This window comes from Budorcas taxicolor, chromosome 1, assembly GCF_023091745.1.
Source record: "Budorcas taxicolor isolate Tak-1 chromosome 1, Takin1.1, whole genome shotgun sequence".
NCBI lineage: Eukaryota > Metazoa > Chordata > Mammalia > Artiodactyla > Bovidae > Budorcas > Budorcas taxicolor.
In genome coordinates, this window is record NC_068910.1 from 150786250 (window position 1) to 150807760 (window position 21511).

At 34.1% G+C, this 21511-nt stretch overlaps 1 protein-coding gene across 1 annotated transcript in view; it reads left to right on the top strand.

Annotated features, from left to right (window-relative positions):
* Positions 1-21511, top strand: part of CCDC39 (coiled-coil domain containing 39) — a 54901-nt gene that overhangs the window by 10471 nt on the left and 22919 nt on the right. Inside the window, exons 3-13 of the mRNA XM_052647016.1 lie at positions 2075-2221; positions 3500-3658; positions 4510-4602; positions 4699-4827; positions 7375-7566; positions 10291-10394; positions 10714-10846; positions 13308-13502; positions 14348-14512; positions 17477-17614; positions 21244-21452. Coding sequence (XP_052502976.1) covers positions 2075-2221; positions 3500-3658; positions 4510-4602; positions 4699-4827; positions 7375-7566; positions 10291-10394; positions 10714-10846; positions 13308-13502; positions 14348-14512; positions 17477-17614; positions 21244-21452 — 1664 coding nt within the window. The remainder of the gene's footprint in view (positions 1-2074; positions 2222-3499; positions 3659-4509; positions 4603-4698; positions 4828-7374; positions 7567-10290; positions 10395-10713; positions 10847-13307; positions 13503-14347; positions 14513-17476; positions 17615-21243; positions 21453-21511) is intronic.

The window sequence follows — 21511 nt, forward strand, 5'->3', positions numbered from 1 at the left end:
AAGTATTTTACTATTAATTTAATTTCTTAGTTTTAAATAAATGAATATTCTCTTTTAAAGTCTCAGTAGATAAACTTTGGTTTTCAACAGTTTCCCTAGACCAAAACTGAAAACTGCTGACAACATTTTTTCCTAGCACATTCCATGAACTGTCTTTCTCACAACTAGTAAGCAGCACTGCCTACACTGAGTCACAAAATCTAATGTGCAAGTTTCAGGGAAGTAGAATTAATAGTAGGTCATCTAAACATTTTGTGGGAACTTTGTTATTTTCTGTCTAGTTTTTTTTTTTTTCCCTCCTCCCCTCCTCCTGTGTCCATAGGTCTGTTCTCTCTCTGTTTCTCAATCACTGCCCTGAATATAAATTCATCAGTACCATCTTTTTAGATTCCATATATATACATCAGTGTATGATATTTGTATTTCTCTTTCTGACCTACTTCACTCTGTTTAATAGGCTCTAGGTTCATCCACTTAATTATAACTGAATCAAATGCATTCCTTTTTATGGCTGAGCAGTATTCCATTGTATATATGTACTACAACTTCCTATCCATTCATCTGTTGATGGACATCTAGGTTGCTTCCATGTTCAGGCTGTTGTAAATAGTACTTAAATGAACATTAGGGTACATGTGTCTTTTTCAATTTTGGTTTCCTCAGGGTATATGCCTAAGAGTGGGATTGCTGGGTCATATGGTGGTTTTATTCCTAGCTTTTTAAGGAATCTCCATACTATCTTCCATAGTGGCTGTATCCCACCAGCAATGCAAGTGGGCTTCCTTTCTCCACACCCTCTCCAGCATTTATTGTTTGTAGACTTTTTGATGATGGCCATTCTGACTGGTGTGAGGTAGTATCTCACTATAGTTTTGATTTGCATTTCTCTAATAATGAATGATGTTGAGCATATCTTTTATTGTGTTTATTAGCCATCTATATGTCTTCTTTAGAGAAATGTCTTTTTTAGATATTTTCCCTACTTTTCAATTGGGCTGTTTGTTTTTCTGGTGTTGAGTTGTATGAGCTGCTTGTATATTTTGGGAATTAATTATTCATCAGTTGTTTAATTTGCTATTATTTTCTCCCATTCTGAGGGTTGTCTTTTTACCTTGTTCGTAGTTTCCTTTGCTGTGCGAAAGCTTTTAAGTTTAATTAGGTCCCACTTGTTTTTTTTTGTTGTTGTTTTTATTTCATTACTCCAGGAGGTGGGTCATAGAAGATCTTGCTTTGATTTATATCATTGAGTGTTCTACCTATGCTTTCCTCTAAGAGTTTTATAGTTTCTGATGTTACATTTAGGTCTTTAATCCGTTTTGAGTTTATCTTTGTATGGCATTAGGAAGTGCTCTCATTTCATTCCTTTACATGTAACTGTCCAATTTTCCCAGCACCACTTATTGAAAAGGCTATCTTTGCTCCATTGTATATTTTTGCCTCCTTTGTCAAAAATAAGGTATCCATAGGTACTTGGGTTTATTTCTGGGTTCTCTGTCTTGTTTCATTGGTCTATATTTCTGTTTTTGTGCCAGTACCATACTGTTTTGATGACTGTAGCTTTCTAACATATATAGTCTGAAGTCAGGAAGGTTGATTCCTCCAGCTCCATTCTTCTTTCTCAAGACTGCTTTGGCTGTTTGGGGTCTTTTGTGTTTCCATATGAATTGTGAAAAATGCCATTGGTAGTTTGATAGGGATTGCATTGAATCTGTAAATTGCATTTGGTAGTATCGTCATTTTCACAATATCGATTATTCCTACCCAGGAACATGGAATGTCTCTTTTAAAGTCTCAGTAAACTTGGTTTCCAACAGCTTCCCTAGACCAAAACTGAAATCTGCTGAAAACATTTTTTTCCTTGCACATTCAATGAGCTGTCTTTCTTTCTCACAACTAGTAAGCAGCACTGCCTACACTGAATCACAAAATCTAATGTGCAAGTTTCAGAGAAGTGGAATTAATAATAGGTCATCTAAGCATTTTGTGGGAACTTTGTTATTTTTTTTCTAGTTTTAGTGTTATTTTATAATTTTAAAATGTAAAAAGTCTTTCTCTTTTGTATGTTATTCTGTAGTCTCTTTGCAAAGCCAGGGATCATGAGATTGAAAGTGAAGAACATTTTAAGATGATTGCTGAAAGAGAACTGGGACGAGTGAAGGATGAAATTCAACGACTGGAAAATGAGATATCTTCAATACGGGAAAAAAAAAATGATAAGGAAGTATGTGTTGAACTGTTACCTAAAATTTTGGCAATTGCTCCTTCTTCCTTCACCAAATAAACGTTGATTTTTTTTTTTTTTTTTCTCTATGGGAAAGACATTTAGTTTCCTGACATTTACTTATGTTGTTTTTTGGACAATGAAAGTCACATGGAGCTGTGATTTAAATCAACAATGATAGAATATTACATTTATTTTCTCAGTGTTCACTTACCAAATAGTCATTGAGCCTTACAATATGTGAGGTACCCTGCTGTCTGCCTATTACACCATACTAGGCATAATTTATTTATAAGTGCTACATTTAAAAAGTCACTTATAATTTTGAATTTCATTTTTCAGTCAGAATTTTTACCTTTCATATTATCAACCTGTGACTCTAATATTAAAGTACTATAACCTGTTTTTCTCTTTTCCTTAGCTTTTAGTTACTTGGTTGGGAGTGCTTTCCAAATTCAATTCTTCTCTTTACATATGTATATACTTATGGAAATGTATTTGTATATATGGAAATATATATATATTCTTATACATATGTAATAAATATAATATTAAACATAAACATATATACATAAAATAAGTATATATACATATATATAAATATATATGGATATATCCATATATATTTGTATATATACATCTGGGTCTCGTGCATTGCAGGCATATTCTTTACCATCTGAGCCACCAGGGAATCCTATATATACCCATACATACCTATTTTATCATGTTAATTTGTATTTGTTTGTGTATTGATCTGTTTTCTTTTATGAATCTAAATTTGTTAAATACATTGAAAAATATTTTATCTCCTTAATTACTATATTCGTTTTAATTAAATGTGCTTCCAAAATTTCTATATAATAGACCTTTTAGAGACAGCAATCTGATTGGAAATGGGGCTGAAGAGAACTTGTCTTGGGCTTGAGTTAGCATATGAGGCACATTATTTTTATTATAATTTCATATCTGCTTAGGTAGTTTTGGTAGAGTGACTAATGAGATTGCTCTAGGGGAGATATCCTAATGTCTTTTAAAGTAAACTTTGACTCAACTATTGTTCTCAATTTGATAATCACTTCCCTCTATTTCAGAACTAAAGAATTGAAATACAGTATGATAGTTATATAATTAAATATGATATGTTGTATACATCTGGAGACTGGGGACAGAGACAAGATTTCTTTCCTCCTTTTAAATATGTAATGTTATGTTTTATTTTAGTTTGTATAGTAAATAATGTTTTGTTATTTCTCCCTGTTCCCTCTCTTTGGAAATTAGAATTCCATATTTAAAACTACTCAAAAATTGGATGGTTTGAAATGTCAAATGAACTGGGACCAGCAAGCATTGGAGGCCTGGCTGGAAGAATCAGCTCATAAAGATAGTGATGCTCTCACTCTTCAGAAGTATGCTCAGCAAGATGATAATAAGATTAGGGTGAGATGTTATACATTGTAGTGTTAGATTTTCTCTGAATCTATAGTAAAGCAACCTGTAATTTAAATTGGACTTATAATTTTAAAGTAGTGCTTAAACATTTTGGGTCTAATAAAGCCAATTATCCTCTCTCTAGAGAAATGAATGTGCTCTAATACTCACACAATCTTGATGCAATTTTTATAGCTCCTCTAAAGCCCTTTGACCATTTAAGGATCTTTGGACTCCAGGTTAAGAATCCTGATTGAGAAGGTTTCTCAAAAGCATTTCAGAAAATAAAGTTTTGTACTAGAACTATGTATTAATATTTTAACTTATTTTGCATAATAGTTTGAATATTACAGATAATTTTTGCTGATTTGAGACTATAGTGCTATTGATTATTTAATATATTATAATATACTAAATAAAATAATAATTATTATAACCACTACTTAAAAATCTACTTGTGACTAAATCTGGTGATATATTAGTATCATGAAACATTCTGTTTTCTAACAAGTTAAAACTACATGCATTAGTTACAGTAACCTTAAATGAAAATTTATTGTTTAATCTTTTTTTCTAACTCATTAAAAAAAGTATTAAAAGTCTTTTTAGAAACAATTGGGTTTCCACTGAAGTTAGAAGATAAAGAATATATATATTATTTGAAGTTATTTTAGATGTCAAATGAATATATGTCTTATAATATGTATAATATGTATATGTATCAGTTCAGTTCAGTCGCTCAGTTGTGTCCAACTCTTTGCATATGTATAATATAATATTAATGTGGGATATGCTGTCTAACAGCTTTTATATTAGTAAAATGATAATTATGAATATTTTTGTATGTAACTACATTCTAGGCCCTGACCCTGCAATTAGAAAGACTGACTGTGGAATGTAATCAGAGAAGAAAGGTACTTGACAATGAATTTGCAGAGACTTTAAGTGTACAGGTTGGTTTAGTAAAGATTTTTATTTCTTAATTGTCAAAATGATGTTCACAAAAGCACTGAAATTCACAGAAATATTATTTGGTCTTCATTTTACAGTTAGAATTGGATAAAGCTGCCCAAGATTTTCGAAAGATTCATAATGAAAGGCAAAAACTCATTCTACAGTGGGAGAGCACAATAGAACAGATGCAGAAGAGAGATAAAGACATTGATAACTGTGCTGTGGTAAAGTGGTTGTTTGGTTCTTTCAATGTTCAGCTGTATTTATCTCTTTTTGTATTTAACTCATTCATTTCAAATTAAATCACACTATTATTTGAAAGTCACTTTTGTAGCATGATCCAATAGTTTGGGTAAATGTTTTCTAAAGCTGGTTCTATATCTATTTGGAAATGTGATTTTATGAAGGTTATTTACTTATGGTATATAATGCCAAAGACTGAGTTCTAATATCTCTGAAATGTGAAACAAGAGAAAAGCAACAGACAACTTTATTGCAGCAAAGCCAATGCCTTGACTCATATATACATGGTTGTCCACGATGCCTTGGATTTAACATGTGTGCTGTTTCTGTGTGAGTCAAAAGGTGTAGGGAAATGAGCCTCATGGGTAGCCAAGAAAGAAGGATGGAGAGGCAGGAAAGAAACCTTGACTGCAATAAATTGTCCCTTTGGAAACTGAGTTACCATTCCGAATGGGGTAAAAGTTCTGAAGGGGAGGAACACCATGCTGATTAAACATGGGTCTAGTGTTATCTTCTGCTCCTTTCAGAGGTAATTTAGGAAAACTTTTTGGGGAAGTCATTAAAGAGTGAAATAGTGGTGAGTGAAAATGGGAAGATTAGGGAAGTTGGGGAGGGAGAAGGAATTGAGGACGAAAGAAGGCACATAGGAAACGTGCGAACTTCCATTCTGAATATACTCCATGGAAAGGCATTTGGCAAGCAATTCAGGTCACTGGAAGTTTGGAATTCTGATATCTGGATGTGGTTTACTTGTTATGTGTAACTTATATGAAAATGTTATTTCTGTATTTTAAATTTCTGTGATTAATCATTTTATCAACAAAATGGCTTATGTCTCCTTAGAGGGGAGTTGGAAGAATCAGTCTTAACTATGAGTTCCTCTTCTTGCTACTAATGTTGGTTTCTCTTTCTTGCTTTATACTGGTTTCAAACATCACGTCCTGACTGCTTCCTCTGTGTAGATCACATCTAAGACTAAGATCTAAGACTGCAGATCCATAATCTGAATGCTCATACAGTCCTGTAGCTGAAGTTACTCAGCCTGCTGATTTGGTGGAATCCACAGCCTACAGCTCTCTGGTTACATCCTCAGTGATTCCTTATTCACAGGGTGACATCTCCTGGCTATATGTATTAAAAAAGACTAGGAAGGGTGCTCAGAAGTGGTTCCATAGGTAGTGGGATTCCTCTAAGTGTTTAACAACTAGCTCTTGATTTGTGGTATTTTTGATCTGTGGCATCACCTACATGAAAACTTAACTGTGAATAGATTGCCCTGTTAATGCCTGTAATGTAGGAATTAAAGCTTCTGAGTAAGTGGTAGAAAATTAATATAAAGCAGGGAATTCTAGAATGATTATTCGACACATACAAATTTAGGAAGTTTTAACCTATCCTTTGGTTGAATGGACACAGTAGAGATATAGAATGTTACAATTATAAAATGTTAATTGTTATATATATGGGAATACTTGAGTAAACAAATCTATAATGTGTTTTAAAATGCAGTGAATTTCAGATGTATATTGATTTAATATGCTAATATGTACAATATTACATGTAGCATTTCTAAAATTTACCAACTTCAGAAACATAGCCTCCCTTGACCCAGTCTCTTGAGATTAGTTGTTTGGTGAGACTCTATTTCAGAAAACTTGAAAGAAATATATCTTAGGGTAAATTTTCCTTCTCTCTCCAACTCATCTAACATACTGTCATCAGAATCACCTGAAAAACCACATATGATCTTTTTATTCCCCAACTCTAAGATCTTTATTCCATATTGCTTAAAACTTGACTCTCCTTAACATGACAATTGAAAAGTTGAATTCTTCACCATTTGGCCCTAACCTCTGCCTTCCACCCTTCATCTCTGTCATCTGTATCCACTCTTTCTTAACATCCCCCCATTCCATCTTTGCCCTCCCACCCTACACTTTAACCATGTTAGAGTATTTATGCATCCCCACTTACCTTTTTAGGCCCGACTCAAATGAAGCCTCTTAGGTAATGCTTTTAATGATTTCTCTTGGGTAGATTTCATCATCTCCTTGCTCCCATGGTACTTTGTCCACACCACAGTTACTACTTTGCATATTCAGTTATTTTGTATCTCCACGACCAGCAGGAAGTCTGAGTGATGAAGATATTCCTATTGAAATGAATAACAAAAATAATATTCTCAAAAAATGAAAAAAACTGGTCTTGTTAAACTGGTCTTGGAAAACTGCATTGAAATGTGAAAGCTATTCAATACTGTTTTATTTTTTAGATGTCACCTTTTCTTGATAAAAGACTGACATTTTCTTATTCCTTTAGCAAAGTACCAGATGGATGAAATAAAATATAGGGTTCTTTAAAAACATGAGCTTATAGATAATAGTGGCATACTAATATTTTATTTTATTCATTTAAATTAGTCTCTCCTTAAATTTTGGTAAAATAAGTGCTATAAAAACTGAATTCCTTTTAGTTTTAGTTTTATTTGTCATGTTACACATGTATTTAATGTGTATTTCAAATTCTAGGCATTAGCAAGGATAAAGCAAGAAATAAGAGAAAAAGAAAATCTGGTTAAGGAAAAAATCAAGTTTTTGGAAAGTGAAATTGGGAATAACACAGAGTATGAAAAAAAAATTTCTGTTGCTGATCGTAAAGTTTTAAAATGTAGAACAGAATATCAACGTCATGAAGCTAATAGAATTCAGCTGAAGGATGAGGTATGTCAGTTAAAAGGACTGGTTTGTGTTTATAACAAATAACTATACAGATAAGCATAAAGGCTTTCCTTTGTTAAGGACCTGCTTTTAGTTCTTTTTGTTACATTCCTTCGTATTGTGAAACTTGAATTTTTAGGATACACTAGGGCTTTCCTGGTAGCTCAGACGGTAAAGCGTCTGCCTACAATGCGGGAGACCCGGGTTCGATCTCTGGGTCGGAAAGATCCCCTGGAGAAGGAAATGGCAACAACCCACTCCAGTATTCTTGCCTGGAAAATCCCATGGACGGAGGAGCCTGGCTACAGTCCATGGGGTCGCAAAGAGTCGGACACAACTAAGTGACTTCACTTTCACTTTCTGTTGAAACCTTGATTGGATAAAGGCAACAGGGGGCTGTCATTCAGGTGGTATAAAGGGTTCCCCTGGTGTTGTGCAGTGCCCAACTTTCCTATCACATGTGGTGTTTTGTTATTAACTCAAGGCAAAAGACTTCCGAAAAGTCTAGGCTGGAAATCATAAGATAAAGGAAAATAGATATATGTGAAGATGAATTATTGACATTGGTGATATTTTGAAGTGTCTTTCCAGAGATACATGCATATGGTGGTTTTACCACTCAAATTCTAGCAGAAACTACTGTTGAAGTTCAGTGTTTTACCTTGTTAAGGGAAAACATTTCAGTGTAGTAATGGGACAATGTAGTGGTATAATGTCTTTAAACAGAGAGAATAAAATCTTCTGCTTTGGTCTGTTCTTCTTTTGAGCATACATGTCAACTAGATTATTCCATGGGCAGAATTAGCAATTCCCATAGTTAGCAAATTATCTGAAGTTACTGATATTTGGATGGGAAATTGAAACATTGCAGAGCATTTCATTTTATAAGTTGTTATACTTTATATTTCTGATAAAGAAGGAAAGTTTTTTCTATCTGGAGAGAATAAGTAAGATCTTGCAAAAGCAAAAAAGTGAATTTCTTACATAAATTAAATGTCACAGCTAATAGCTCATTCTCCAAAATTTTAAAGCTTAAACCAGTTGTAGAAAAAAATGTAGGTATTCATTTATTTATAATTTATTTATTGAGATAGAATTCACATATCAAATACACTCTCTTAAAGCATACAATTCAATACTTTTCAGTATTTTACAGAATTGTGAAACCATTATCACTACCTAATTTTAGAGTATTTTGGTCTTTCAAAAAGAAACCGCATACCCATTAGCAATGGCTTTCCTTCTGTCCCTCTCCTCCTCCAACCCAGGCCCTGGCAACTCCTGATCTACTTTGTCTTGGTGGATTTGCCTATTTTGGTCATCATACAACATGATGCATTTTGTGTCAGGTTTTTTTTTTACTTACATAATGTTTTCAAGGTTCTTATAAGATGTAACATGTAAAAGTACTTCATTTTTTCTCAAAATTTTTTTATTGTGGTGAAATACATACACAATTTACCATCTTAACTGTCTTCAGATGGACAGTTTAGTGTTAAATACCTCGCTAATGTTGTACAACCACCACTATCAACCATCTTCATAACTCTTCCCTTGTAAAGCAGAAACTCTGTACCCATCGAACAATAATTTCCCATTTCCCTGTCCTCCCAGCCCCTGGAAACCACCATTCTACATTCTGTCTCTATAATTTTAGCTACTCTAAGTACCTCATATAAATGGAGTCATAAAATACTTATCTTTTTCTGGCTGGCCTATTTCACTTATTTTTCTTAGCATAATGTCCTCAAGGGTCATCCATGTTACAGCATATGTCAAAATTTTGTTCCTTTTTAAGGCTGAATAGTATTCCATTGTGTGTATATACTATATTTTGCTTATCAATTCCCCTGTCAATGACCTTGGACTGCATTCCTGTTTTGGCTATAATGAATAATGCTGCTATGAGCATGGGTGTAGAATTATCTCAGAATTGCCTTATCAAACAATAATTACATTTTTAATTTTTGGAAGAATTACCACACACTGGTAGTACTATTTGATATTTGCACTAACAATGCACAAGGGTTCCAATTTCTCCACATCCTCATCCACACTTGTTGAGATTTTTTGATGGTAGCTATATTAATGGTTGTGAAATGGTATTTCAATGTAGTTTTGATTTTTGTTTACCTAATGATTAATGATGTTGAGCAGTTTTTCATGTGCTTATTTACCTTTTGTATCTCTTCTCTGGAGAAATATCTATTCAAGATCTCTGACCATTTTTGAATCAGGCTTGTTTATTGTTGTTGTTGAGTTTTAGACGTTCCCTATATATCCTGGATATTAGTCCCTTATCAGATATATAATTTGTAGTTATTTCCCCCTCATTCTTTGTGTTTCTTTTTTGCTCTGTTGATATTACTTTTGCTGTACAAAAATTTTTAGTTTAATGGAGTCAAACTTGTCTATTTTTCTTTGATTGTCTGTGCCTTTGGTGTCATATCCAAGAAATCACTGCCGAATGCAATATTGTGAAGCTTTTGTTCTATGTGCTTTTAACTCATATATAGATCTCTATAATTTGTCAGTATCTTACAAGTCATTTGAAATTTATTATCAGATCAAAAAGAAAAATTGTTAAATATGTTACAGAAACATGGTTATTATGTTTGTCACTGTTATGTAGGTTAGAAATGAATGTGTTCAGAATAAAAATTCTCAGAAATGAAATTATAAGATATAGAGTAAATATACCATTTCTGTCTGTTAACTAATAAATAGCTGGATTCTTTAAAAGCCACTGTGAGTAGAAGTTCCAGTGATTTAGAAGCTCTGAGGAAAAATATTTCCAAAATAAAGATGGACATTAATGAAGAAACAGCAAGGTAAGAAAAAAGATATTTAAGAATGTTTGTAGTTTTTTAATATTTCTAGAAAAATTATTGAATATTGGTTTTTTGGTTCAATAACTATAAAATTATAGCTACTAATTTATTAAACCTAAACAATTTTTACTGAGTTTTTCAATACAAAGCCTTAGGAGCAATATTTTTATGACCTACTAAATATATGCTGGTATTAAAAGGTTTATGGCAAAAGAAGCTTCATGTTATATGAAGAAATCTTAGGATAAACTGTTCTTTCTTTGTTTGCATTAAATATCTTTTAAACATGTTTTCTGCTTCTTCCTCAAATTCTCTATAGGTTACGCAAAATTAAAAATCATAATCAGATTGTAAGAAAAAAATTAAAGGAGATAACTGAGAAAACTATGTCTGTAGAGGAGAAAGCTACCAACTTGGAAGACATGCTAAGGGAGGAAGAAAGAGGTGTGAAGGTAAAGTTTAGTTTCAGTTTTTAAGAAATTACAGCAAATTTAGTAATAGTGAATAAACTAGACTCTTGAGATCAGATGAGCAGGAGGTCTTTTAATAAAGCTGTGATTTCTGAGGTCATCACATTTGTAATTAGATTGTTGAGTTGTTGAACCTCTTTTTATTTTAAGCTCTTAATTCTCCATTTGCTTCACTTTCAGCATTTAACTTTGATGTCATCTCTGAAAGGTAGATCCTCTGAGATTCCATGTCCTCCCAATGCCTACTGTGTCCTTGTCCCTGTTTGCAATCCATATGTATTTTCTTAAATTGCAAAAGTATCTTGAAAAATGCCCTTGTTTTACAGCTGATTTCTACCTGCCTATCATTTTTTGCTTGTGATCCAATTCCCTCCCAGCAGTCTGCATTCATTACATATATTTCTTCAGCGTCTGCTGTCTCTTTAACCTCTTCCAGCTTGGCACCATTATTGGTAAATGGGCTTATAAATGCTAACACCTTACTAACTTCCCTGGCACCCCTTTTCTACCGTAATCCATTCGGCATTCTGGTAGCATTAAAGCCAATTTTTGAGGAACTGGAATAGGCTAGTTGGCCATTTCCTCTTTGAAAACTCCAAATGATTTGTGTGACCTGTCACATAGGCACTGTGTAGGCACTACTTCTTGCTTTTACTCTTTTTTCATCTAATGGGGGAAGAGGAAGAGCAGCTCAAGGTGCTTGTAGAATCTCCCATTTGCAGAGGCTTGTTTCAAGTATGGTTTCATTTATATCTGGATAGAATCCAACTTCCTTAGTGTGCTGTTGTATGTTTAAAATCCTGAGTAACAACATCATGCAACAGTCTTGATTTGAGTGTTATTTGAGTCCAAATCATACAACATTATTTTAAAAAATGTTATGACTTTTTCCCCTCAGAAAGCATGATTTTCTGTTAGCACATGAAATGGGACAGTATTGGAGCTTATTAGAAATCTTAAAGACTGTGAAATTTATATGAAATAAACCTTCTGAATAAAGGATTAAAAACTAGTGATATTTAAAAAGAAATTAGCTGAATTAATAAACAGTAAGGTTGGCCACATGTGTGAGCAGGGCTGTGTTCTTGGGGTTTTGTTTGTTTGTTTGGGAAAAATCTCAGCCCTATATGTTTTGCTGACTTATTTGCCACCAAGCCCTGACTTAAAAACTCAGCCAGGCAGTCATTGAGAAGGTCCTGAACCCAGTGGAAATTTTCTATTATATGAAAAGCAATATATTTTATAAGCTTGTATATCAGATTAGGTTTCTTCATTTGTGAAAATTCAGATGTACCAATCACAGACTTCTTCTGTTACATATTGAGGTTCATTGGAGGCCAAAGAGAAATATGCTTACCTGTGTATAACAGCACAGAAGGAAATTATTTCAACATTCTAAAATGAGAGCTTTCAATAGATCTTGGGATGTGAGATCTATTTGAAGTCTAGAATACATTAATGTGACACTTTGAGGTCAAGACAGACCTGCCTCCTGAGACGGGAGAAGTGAAAATGGGGTACCGGTTTCTGTTTCCTAGTGGGCTGCATGGGTAGGGAAGTCAGCAGCAGGCAAAATGTGAGTAAGGAATAGTGCCAGTAGTGTGTTAGTGCCAGTGCTTGAACCAGCTCACAAAAGCTGATAGTTAAATTTTCTGGAATTTTATAAGTCAGCCGCTAAATGTAGCTACTATTAAAAATCAAAGTATATAGACTCACAATTAAATAAATTATATTAAAAACAAAGTAAAAAGTACTCAGCACATATCACTTCTAATTAGTTTTCTACACTTTACTGTTGTCTATGCTTTTAAGGTTACTTAAAATTACTAACATCTATCATATCTGTAGTGGTGTTGTTCAATCACCAAGTTGTGTCCGACTATTATATCTGTATAGTAGATGTACTGCATAATGATCTGCAACTGCATATCTCTTCCCAGCTTTGAATATAGAGGAATCACGTGAGTAGCTTGAAATTGGCCTTAGTGGGAATATAAATAATTATGGAAATCAGCCTCTTATTCCTAACCTCCCATCTACTAGAAACCTGGTGGTTAAGCATTTATCTGCTCACCACTGAATAGTGCTGAAAAGAAGGTGGAAGAGTTCTTCCCTTAACATTTTCAAGACTTTAGTAAACTTTGGGAACTTATAAGCTGTGTGTTTTCAGTGTATTTTATGTTCCAAAGAAACCAGTGAAAATCGTCAAGTTCTAAGGCTAAGGTGACACAGGGTAGATGACGTATCAAGGTATATGATACAGGAATAGTGGATGAGAGTAGACTACAAGCAATGTTGGGAATGTGTTGAAATTGTAAGAAGGGCTTTATACTCTCTAGGGCTAAAATGAAGGTTCATTGATGAACCCCTAAATTATAATATTCATTCAGTAAAACGTTTAAAGGTATTATATTACATTAATCATTGTTATTCTTATTATCAGGAAGTAGAAGTTCAGTTGAACATAGTGAAAGATGTGTTATTTAAGAAAGTTCAGGAATTACAGACTGAAACAATGAAAGAAAAAGCTCTCGTATCTGAAATTGAAGGAACCCGTTCTTCTCTAAAGCACCTCAACCATCAGTTACATAAACTGGACTTTGAAACCTTGCAGCAGCAAGAAATTATGTACACTCAGGTAGATGTTACTCTTATAAATGTCTTCATATTGATTTGTCATAATTGTGATGGTCAAGATACCGCAGTGTCCTAAGAAAAAGATTTCTATGAACTCTTGAGGTTGGCGGGGGGGAGGGGGGGGGCATAGACAGATGCTACAGACTGCAGGGGATGTGGGTTCCATCCCTGGCCAGGGAACTAAGATACTACATGCTGCATGGTGCAGCCAAAAAACAACAACAAAAAGAACTCCTAAAACCCCTGCAAAACTGTATGTTATGCATACATCAGCCTCTCCACCCCTGTCCCTGGACCAATAGGTTAAAAGTATTTTTAAAGTTTTCCTTTTTGGTTCTCTTTACATATTCTGTCCATGTTAATTGTTTAATGTCCTCCCTCTCTACATCTTAATTTCTGCATCTTATATATTAATTTCTCAGAAGTACAGATGCTGAAGTATAATTTTCAAAATATTGTTTAAAAGTTCGTCATATTTGAGCCTTTCATGGCTAACAATCTGTGACTCTTTTTTGTACTCTGTAGAAAAATACCCTCCAAATCCATGTCCATGTAAACCTAGTAGATTTACTGATGTTCTATGATGATAGTATGATAAATACCCACCTAACTGCCCTATTATATTTTCAGATTAGTTGTGTGTTTTTATCATATACTCTGGTTGTTGAAGAATAGTTTACTGTTTCTCCCCTTGGAGTAAGAAGGATTTCATCACTAGAAAATTAAAATGACTTTAGTAAATGATGACATCAGACCAAACTCATGAAAATATTTACAGTGTGTTTGCATCTACAAAAATGGTTTTAACTGTTTCTCGCTACTGACTTTCTTTAAAACCTGTAACAGGATTTTTACATTCAACAAGTAGAACGCCGAATGTCGCGCTTAAAGGGAGAAATTAATTCAGAAGAAAAACAAGCCCTTGAAGCAAAAACAGTTGAACTTCAGAAGACATTGGAAGAGAAAAAGTCTGCACTTTGCCTTTTGGAAACACAGATCAAGAAGCTTCATGTAACTTAGCTAAAATACTTTTTATGCTTCAAATATCCTAATTATTAGTCATTTTACGTTAACATGTTCCTAAGACTGACTTTGGATAGGATGATCGCCAAGCTACCCACATATGTAATAAATGTATGAACTAATGCCCATATTTCTGTGCTTACATTCTCATATGGAAATGTGAAAATAACGTTACCATTGATTATGCATTTGCTGTATGCTATGTTTATGTCTTTAGTGTTTTATTTCATTTAATCCTTATAAATGTCTTGTGAGGAAGATATTATTACCTGTTTTACAGATAAGTAACTTGTTCATGATTTCACAGAGAGGATTTGATCCTTGGTCCATGTGACTTAAAAGTAGTCTTAAATGGTACATGATTTTAAAAATTGATAAGTTCTAGTTTCTATTATGTGTCTCCCATAATAACTTGATTGCTTTTTATCACTGAAGTGCCATCTAAAAGAAGCTGCTTTTTTATGGGTCTTCTTTTGTTATTACAAAAATATTTTATAAATATTTACTTAGTTACATATTTCATATGACTATTTTGTTAATAAGGTTAAAAATGTTCTTCATCCTTAGGTACTTTAATATGTTTATGGTAATATAAAACCTGTGTTAGGGGAACCTATGTAATATAGAACCTATGCTAATGTTTAACTGGCAAGAGTGAAGGCCAGTTAAAAGCATGGATCTGAATGGGAGGAGAACTCCAATTTTAAATGTTGAACAGCTGGAAAGGCTAGTGATGAATGTCCTCTAGTGGTTAAATGAAAAATTGCCCTGAATTCCTTAAGGGCTACAAAGGTGAAAGGGAGCTATTACTTTTTTAAATTAGGAAAGAAGAAAAATTCAATATGACAAAATATTGGTTTTGAGTGGTTTATAGCCTGATTAAATTTTTAAAAGACTATTTCCTTGGATTAGTAATAGGAGCACATGTTTTGGAATCAGAACTGGTTTTGAATGTCAAGGTTATACCTAACTACCTGGGTTGGGAAGATCCCCTGGAGGAAGGCATGGCAACCCACTACAGTATTCTTGCCTGGAGAATCCCACGGACAGAGGAGCCTGGAAGGCTGCAGTCCTTAGGGTCACACAGAGTTGGACACAACTGAAGTGACTTTGCACAGCACAGTACTGCTTTTTTAACTTTTCTGAGTCTTAGTTTACTCATTTTTAAATGGAAAACAATATTTGATATTATTTTAGGACATTTGGGAGAATTAGAAGCAATGTGTATCTTAACACAGTGCCTTTAGTATGTTCTCAATAAATGGTATTGTTTTAATTATATAGAATATGAGAATATTAGTGCTATAGAATGATAGGAGGATGACATTCATATCTGGATGTTTTTTGATGCTAACTCAATTGTGTCTGTTTTGCTGTGTGAGAGTGGTTCTAGTGTTCCCCATTTTAACTACCGTGGGACTCTGTCCATGATGCAGTAGGCTAGTACTTATGCCTATCCCAACTCTGGTTTTGACAGAGGTAAATAAATTAATAGTCATACAAGTGAATTTTTAAAGATATTAAAGCTAGTTAACTTTCTAATGAAGGTTTTATCTTCTTGATAGTAGCGTTAGACTGTAGTCATTCTACATTCTCTTTCCCATGCCACTCCATCTCTTATTTTGAATAACAAACAAATTTCCTATAGTTGAAACTTACCTTAAATTAATATTTTAATTCTAAAAGTTAATTTTTTGAAGTCATATCTTTATGTGAAAGAAAAAATTCTTACTGTCTTGTTTCAGTCCTAGGTTCTGATTGTTCAGAGAAATACAGGCAGTGAGAAAGGTAGGGGAGGGAGGAAGCAAGGGAGAGAGGAAGCGAGGAGAAAGGGAGAGAGATCTTGGCACTAGAAACTTTTTGCTTTAGGTCCCCTAAGAGGGACTAATAAGGACAAAGAGAGCAAACCTCATTCTAGTTCTGGGTGGGAGGGAGGATGCAAACTTGTATAAAGCTGGAAGACTGATGAGTATGTAGGACCCATTCATTCAGTCGATGGAATTAGATCTTATCTAGCATTTTTCTCTTCAGAATATGTGATTATATACATAATAATAATCATAACAACATTTTCCTGTGTCAAACATTATTGCACATATTACAGTAACTTCTTTAACCCTCTACAGCAGCCCAGGTAGGTAGGTGTTGTTATCATCTCCATTTTAGAGATGAGGAAATTAAGGAAGAATAGGTTGCCCACTGGCATTGGATGGCTGATAAGTAATTGCTGCTGCTGCTAAGTCGCTTCAGTCGTGTCCGACTCTGTGGGACCCCATAGACGGCAGCCCACCAGGCTCCCCCATCCCTAGGATTCTTCAGGCAAGAACACTGGAGTGGGTTGCCATTTCCTTCTCCAATGCATGAAAGTGAAAAGTGAAAGTGAAGTGGCTCAGTCGTGTCCGACTCTTAGCGACCCCATGGACTGCAGCCTACCAGACTCCTCTGTTCATGGGATTTTCCAGGCAAGAGTACTGGAGTGGGTTGCCATTGCCTTCTCCGGATAAGTAATTAAGACCGTCTAATTCCAGAGCTTGTAGTTAACCAAAACCCTTTGCTTTCTCACACTGTTAACATTTTTACCTTCTGGGGCTTGGGTTGAATCAAATGATGAAATCCAGAAGGTGAACCCTGTATTTAAACAAAACTTTAACTCTGCCCTCCCATGTCTTCCCATAAAGGGCAATCACTTAATAATTCAGTTTGAATGGTAATCATACATGATATTTCCTAGAATTACTAAAATCAAACTGAACCCAAACATCAACATATAATAAAAATGAAAATGTTTCTATGAGAATATTCATGTATATCTTATTAGAGATGTCAGAGTATGAAGGGGTGAGATTTAAAAATCTGATTATTATAAATATTTAATGGAGCATATGATTCAATGTGTCATGCATATAATGTTATTTAAAATATGTGTTTATGTACCTTTTTTCCTCTTTACAGAATGATCTTTACTTTACCAAGAAGTCAAATAGTAAATATCGTGATGAAAAACAGTCCCTCATGACCAAAATAAACGAACTAACCCTTTTCAATGACAGATCAGAGAAAGAACTTACTAAAGCCAAAGCTTTAAAACAGGTGCAATAAAGTCATGTTTATATATAATATTAAAATCCACATATTTTCATGCTAATTGTAGAAAAAAATTTTAATATACCAAATTATAAAGGAGAAAAGTCACTATAATCACTGTACAGATAATAAGCAGTGTTATAGTATATTATTGTCTTTCAGTTTTTTAAAGAAAATGGATTTATATATTGTATTCAAAAATTTAAAAATATATGATACATGTTTTCTAAACATTAAGTATCTTTAAAGACTTCCTACACCCCATTGCATGAAGTTACTATAATTTATTTGACCATCTATTTTTGGATATGTATTTTTTCCCAGTGTTTGGCTATTATAGATAGTACTCTCATGTACTGTGCACATATTTCATTGTACAGTTGTTCATATAGTTTCTTAGGAGAAATTTCTAGCTGTATAATTAGAATGTAGATTTCTAGTATCTTGAAACTATTTTCAAACCATTTGCCTTCTAGAAGGTTCAATTAATACTCCCACCAGCAATGTATAAGCATTCTATTTTATTTACCACCACCAAGCCTGGATAATATAATGTATAAAATTACTGTTAGTTTGATGGGCAAACATGGTATTTCATTGTTTTTAGTTTGCATTTTAAAGTTGTGAGTGAAGTGAAGTTGCTCAGTCGTGTCTGGCTCTCTGCAACCCCACGGACTGTAGCCTATCAGGGTCCTCCATCCATGAAATTTTCCAGGCAACAGTACTGGAGTGGGTTGCCATTTCCTTCTCCAGGGGATCTTCCCGACCCAGGGATCGTACCCAGGTCTTCCACATTGCAGGTAGACGCTTTACCATCTGAGCCACCAGGGAAGCCTGCATTTTAAAGTTAGTGACATTTTAAAACATTTTAAGCATGAAATTTAAAATATTTATGTTTCATTGAAAATGTTTAAGCATTTTTTATGCTATGTTATTTTCTATAATTTTTCTTTTGGATTTCTAGTTCATTTTCTTGCATATATTTCCATTAGGTGGTTTATATTTTTAAAATACTTGGCAAAAGATCTTCATGTATTAACTCATAAGTATTTGTCTCATTGTCTTTAAACTTCTATTCAGTTTTTTCCATAAAACTTTTTTAAACATCATATGTTTAAGTGCTTTTCGTTGTGTAATTTTTATGTTCAGAAACTTTTTAGTCACACTAAAAATATTTACTATTTTTAGTGGCTGCATTTGGTTTCATCTCTTACATTAAGTTCTTTCATTCAACTGGAATTTATTTCTGGTACATATGAGATATGGGGGTTTAATCTTTGCTCTAAATAACAAGCTTTGTCTTGAAATAGTAAAATCTTATATTCTGGATTTTTTTTTTCTGGGCTTTGACTTCTGAAAATTGATCTATTAAGTGTGATCTTATGTCAGTACTCTGTTATTGTTCAGTCACTAAGCCATGTCTGACTCTTTGCAGTCCCATGGACTATGGCAAGCCAGGCTTCCTCGTATGTCACCAACTTCTGGAGCTTGCTCAAATGCATGTCCATTGGTTGGTGATGCTATCTGACTGTCTCATCCTCTGTCATCCTCTTCTTCTCCCGCCTTCAATCTTTCCCAGCATCAAAGTCTTTTCCAATAAGTTGGCTCTTTGCATCAGGTGGCAAAAGTGTTAGAGCTTCAGCTTCAGCCTGAGTCCTACCAATGAATATTCAGGGTTGATTTCCTTTAGAATTGACTGGTTTGATCTCCTTGCAGTCCAAGGGACTCTCAAAAGTCTTCTCCAATACCACAGTTCAAAAGCATCAATTCTTCGTCTCTCAACCTTCTTTAATGGTCCAACTCTCATATCCATAATGACTACTGGGAAAACCGCAGTTGTAACTATAAGGACCTTTGTTGGCAAAGTGGTGTTTCTGCTTTTATCATACACTGTCTAGGTTTGTCATTGTTGTTGTTTAGTTACTAAGTTATGTCTGACTCTTTGTGACTCCATGGACTATAGCCCACTAGGCTCCTCTGTCCATGGGATTTCCCAGGCATGAACTGGAGCAGACTGCCATTTTCTTCTCCAGGGCATCTTCTCAACCCAGAGATTGAATTTACATCTTTTGTATTGGCAGGCGGATTCTTTACCACTGAGTCACCAGGCAAGGTTTGTCATAGTTTCCCTTTTAATTTCATGGCTGCAGTCACTGTCTTCAGTGATTTTGGAGCCTAAGAAAATCTGATCCGTCACTGCTTCCATTTTTTCCACCTCTATTTGGCATGAAGTGATGGGACTGAATGCCATGATCTTACTTTTTTGAACAAGGAGTTTCAAACTAGCTTTTTCACTCTGCTCTTTCACATCATCAAGAGGCTCTTCAGTTCCTCTTCACTTTCTGCCGTTAGAGTGGTATCAACTGTATATCTCAGGTTGTTGATATTTCTCCTAGGAGTCTTGATTCCAGCTTGTGATTCATCCAGCCCAGCATTTCACATGATGTACTCTGCATATAAGTTAAATAAGTAGGGTGACAATATACAGCCTTGTCATACTCCTTTTCCAATTTTGAACCAGTCAGTTCCATGTCTGGTTCTAACTGTTGCTTCTTAACCTATATACCAGGTTTCTCAGAGGCGTGTAAGGTGGTCTGGTATTCCCATCTCTTTATGAATTTTCCACAGTTTGTTTTGAACCATGCAGTAAACTTTAGCATAGTTAATGTAGCAGATTTATTTTTTTTTTTTTGGAACTCCTTTGCTTTCTCCATGATTCAAGACATATTGGCAATTTGATCTCTGGTTCCTCTGCCTCTTTGAAACCCAGCTTGCACATCTAGACGTTCTTGGTTCACATACCATTAATGCCTAGCTTGAGGGATTTTGAGCATAACTTTGATAGCATGTGAAATGATTACAACTGTATGGTAGTTTAAACATTCTTTGGCATTGCCCTTCCTTGGGATTCCAATGAAAACTGACTTTTCCAGTCCTGTGGTCACTTCTAAGTTTTCCAAATTTGCTGGCGTATTGAGTGCAGTACTTTAAAAGTCTTAATCTTTTAGGATTTGAAATAGCTCAGCTGGAATTCAATCACCTTCACTAGCTTTGTTTGTAGTAATGCTTCCTAAGGCCCACTTCATATTTCAGGATGTCCAAGTCTAGGTGAGTGACCACAACCTTGTGATGATTCAGGTCATTAAGATCTTTTTTTGTACAGTTCTTTGTATTCCTGCCACCTGTTCTTAATCTCTTCTGCTTCTGTACTCTGTTCTACTCATGATTTTCCTTCAGGATTCTACTTATGATTGAACTATTTTAAAATAAAAGTATATTTATACATTATCTTGTAAGAATTAGTTTAAAATATAAAAATGCTTATCCATAGGGCATCATATATTTTCCAGATATTATAACTTTCAATTTTATTTTTTTTTATTAATAGTAAAACTTGAATTTACAATTGCATTATAATAAAAGTTGGAATAGTCATAAACCCTTCTCTTAAAAGGAAAAAGCAGAGATATGACTCAGAGCAATCTAAACTTAATGCTAATTAATATCATGGAAAATAGTCAAATTAGAAAAAATTGTATTTTTAAGTTTGACTTTTGTAGCAATAAAAAAAACATATTTTGGATTGGTTATGCAAATAATTGTTTCAATATTTGATGATTTTGTTATGTTGATAGGATTTGATGATAGAAGACAATCTTTTAAAACTTGAGGTTAAACGTACTCGAGAACTACTTCACAGTAAGGCAGAAGAAGTTCTTTCTCTGGAAAAAAGAAAACAACAGTTACACACAGTTATGGAAGAACGGACCGAAGAAATTAAGGTTCATAAAACAATGCTTGCATCCCAAATAAGAAACGTTGATCAAGAACGGCAAAATATAAGGTAATAATTAGAATTTTTAAATATTGCTAATGAATTTTGAAAACATGAGTAATGTTAGA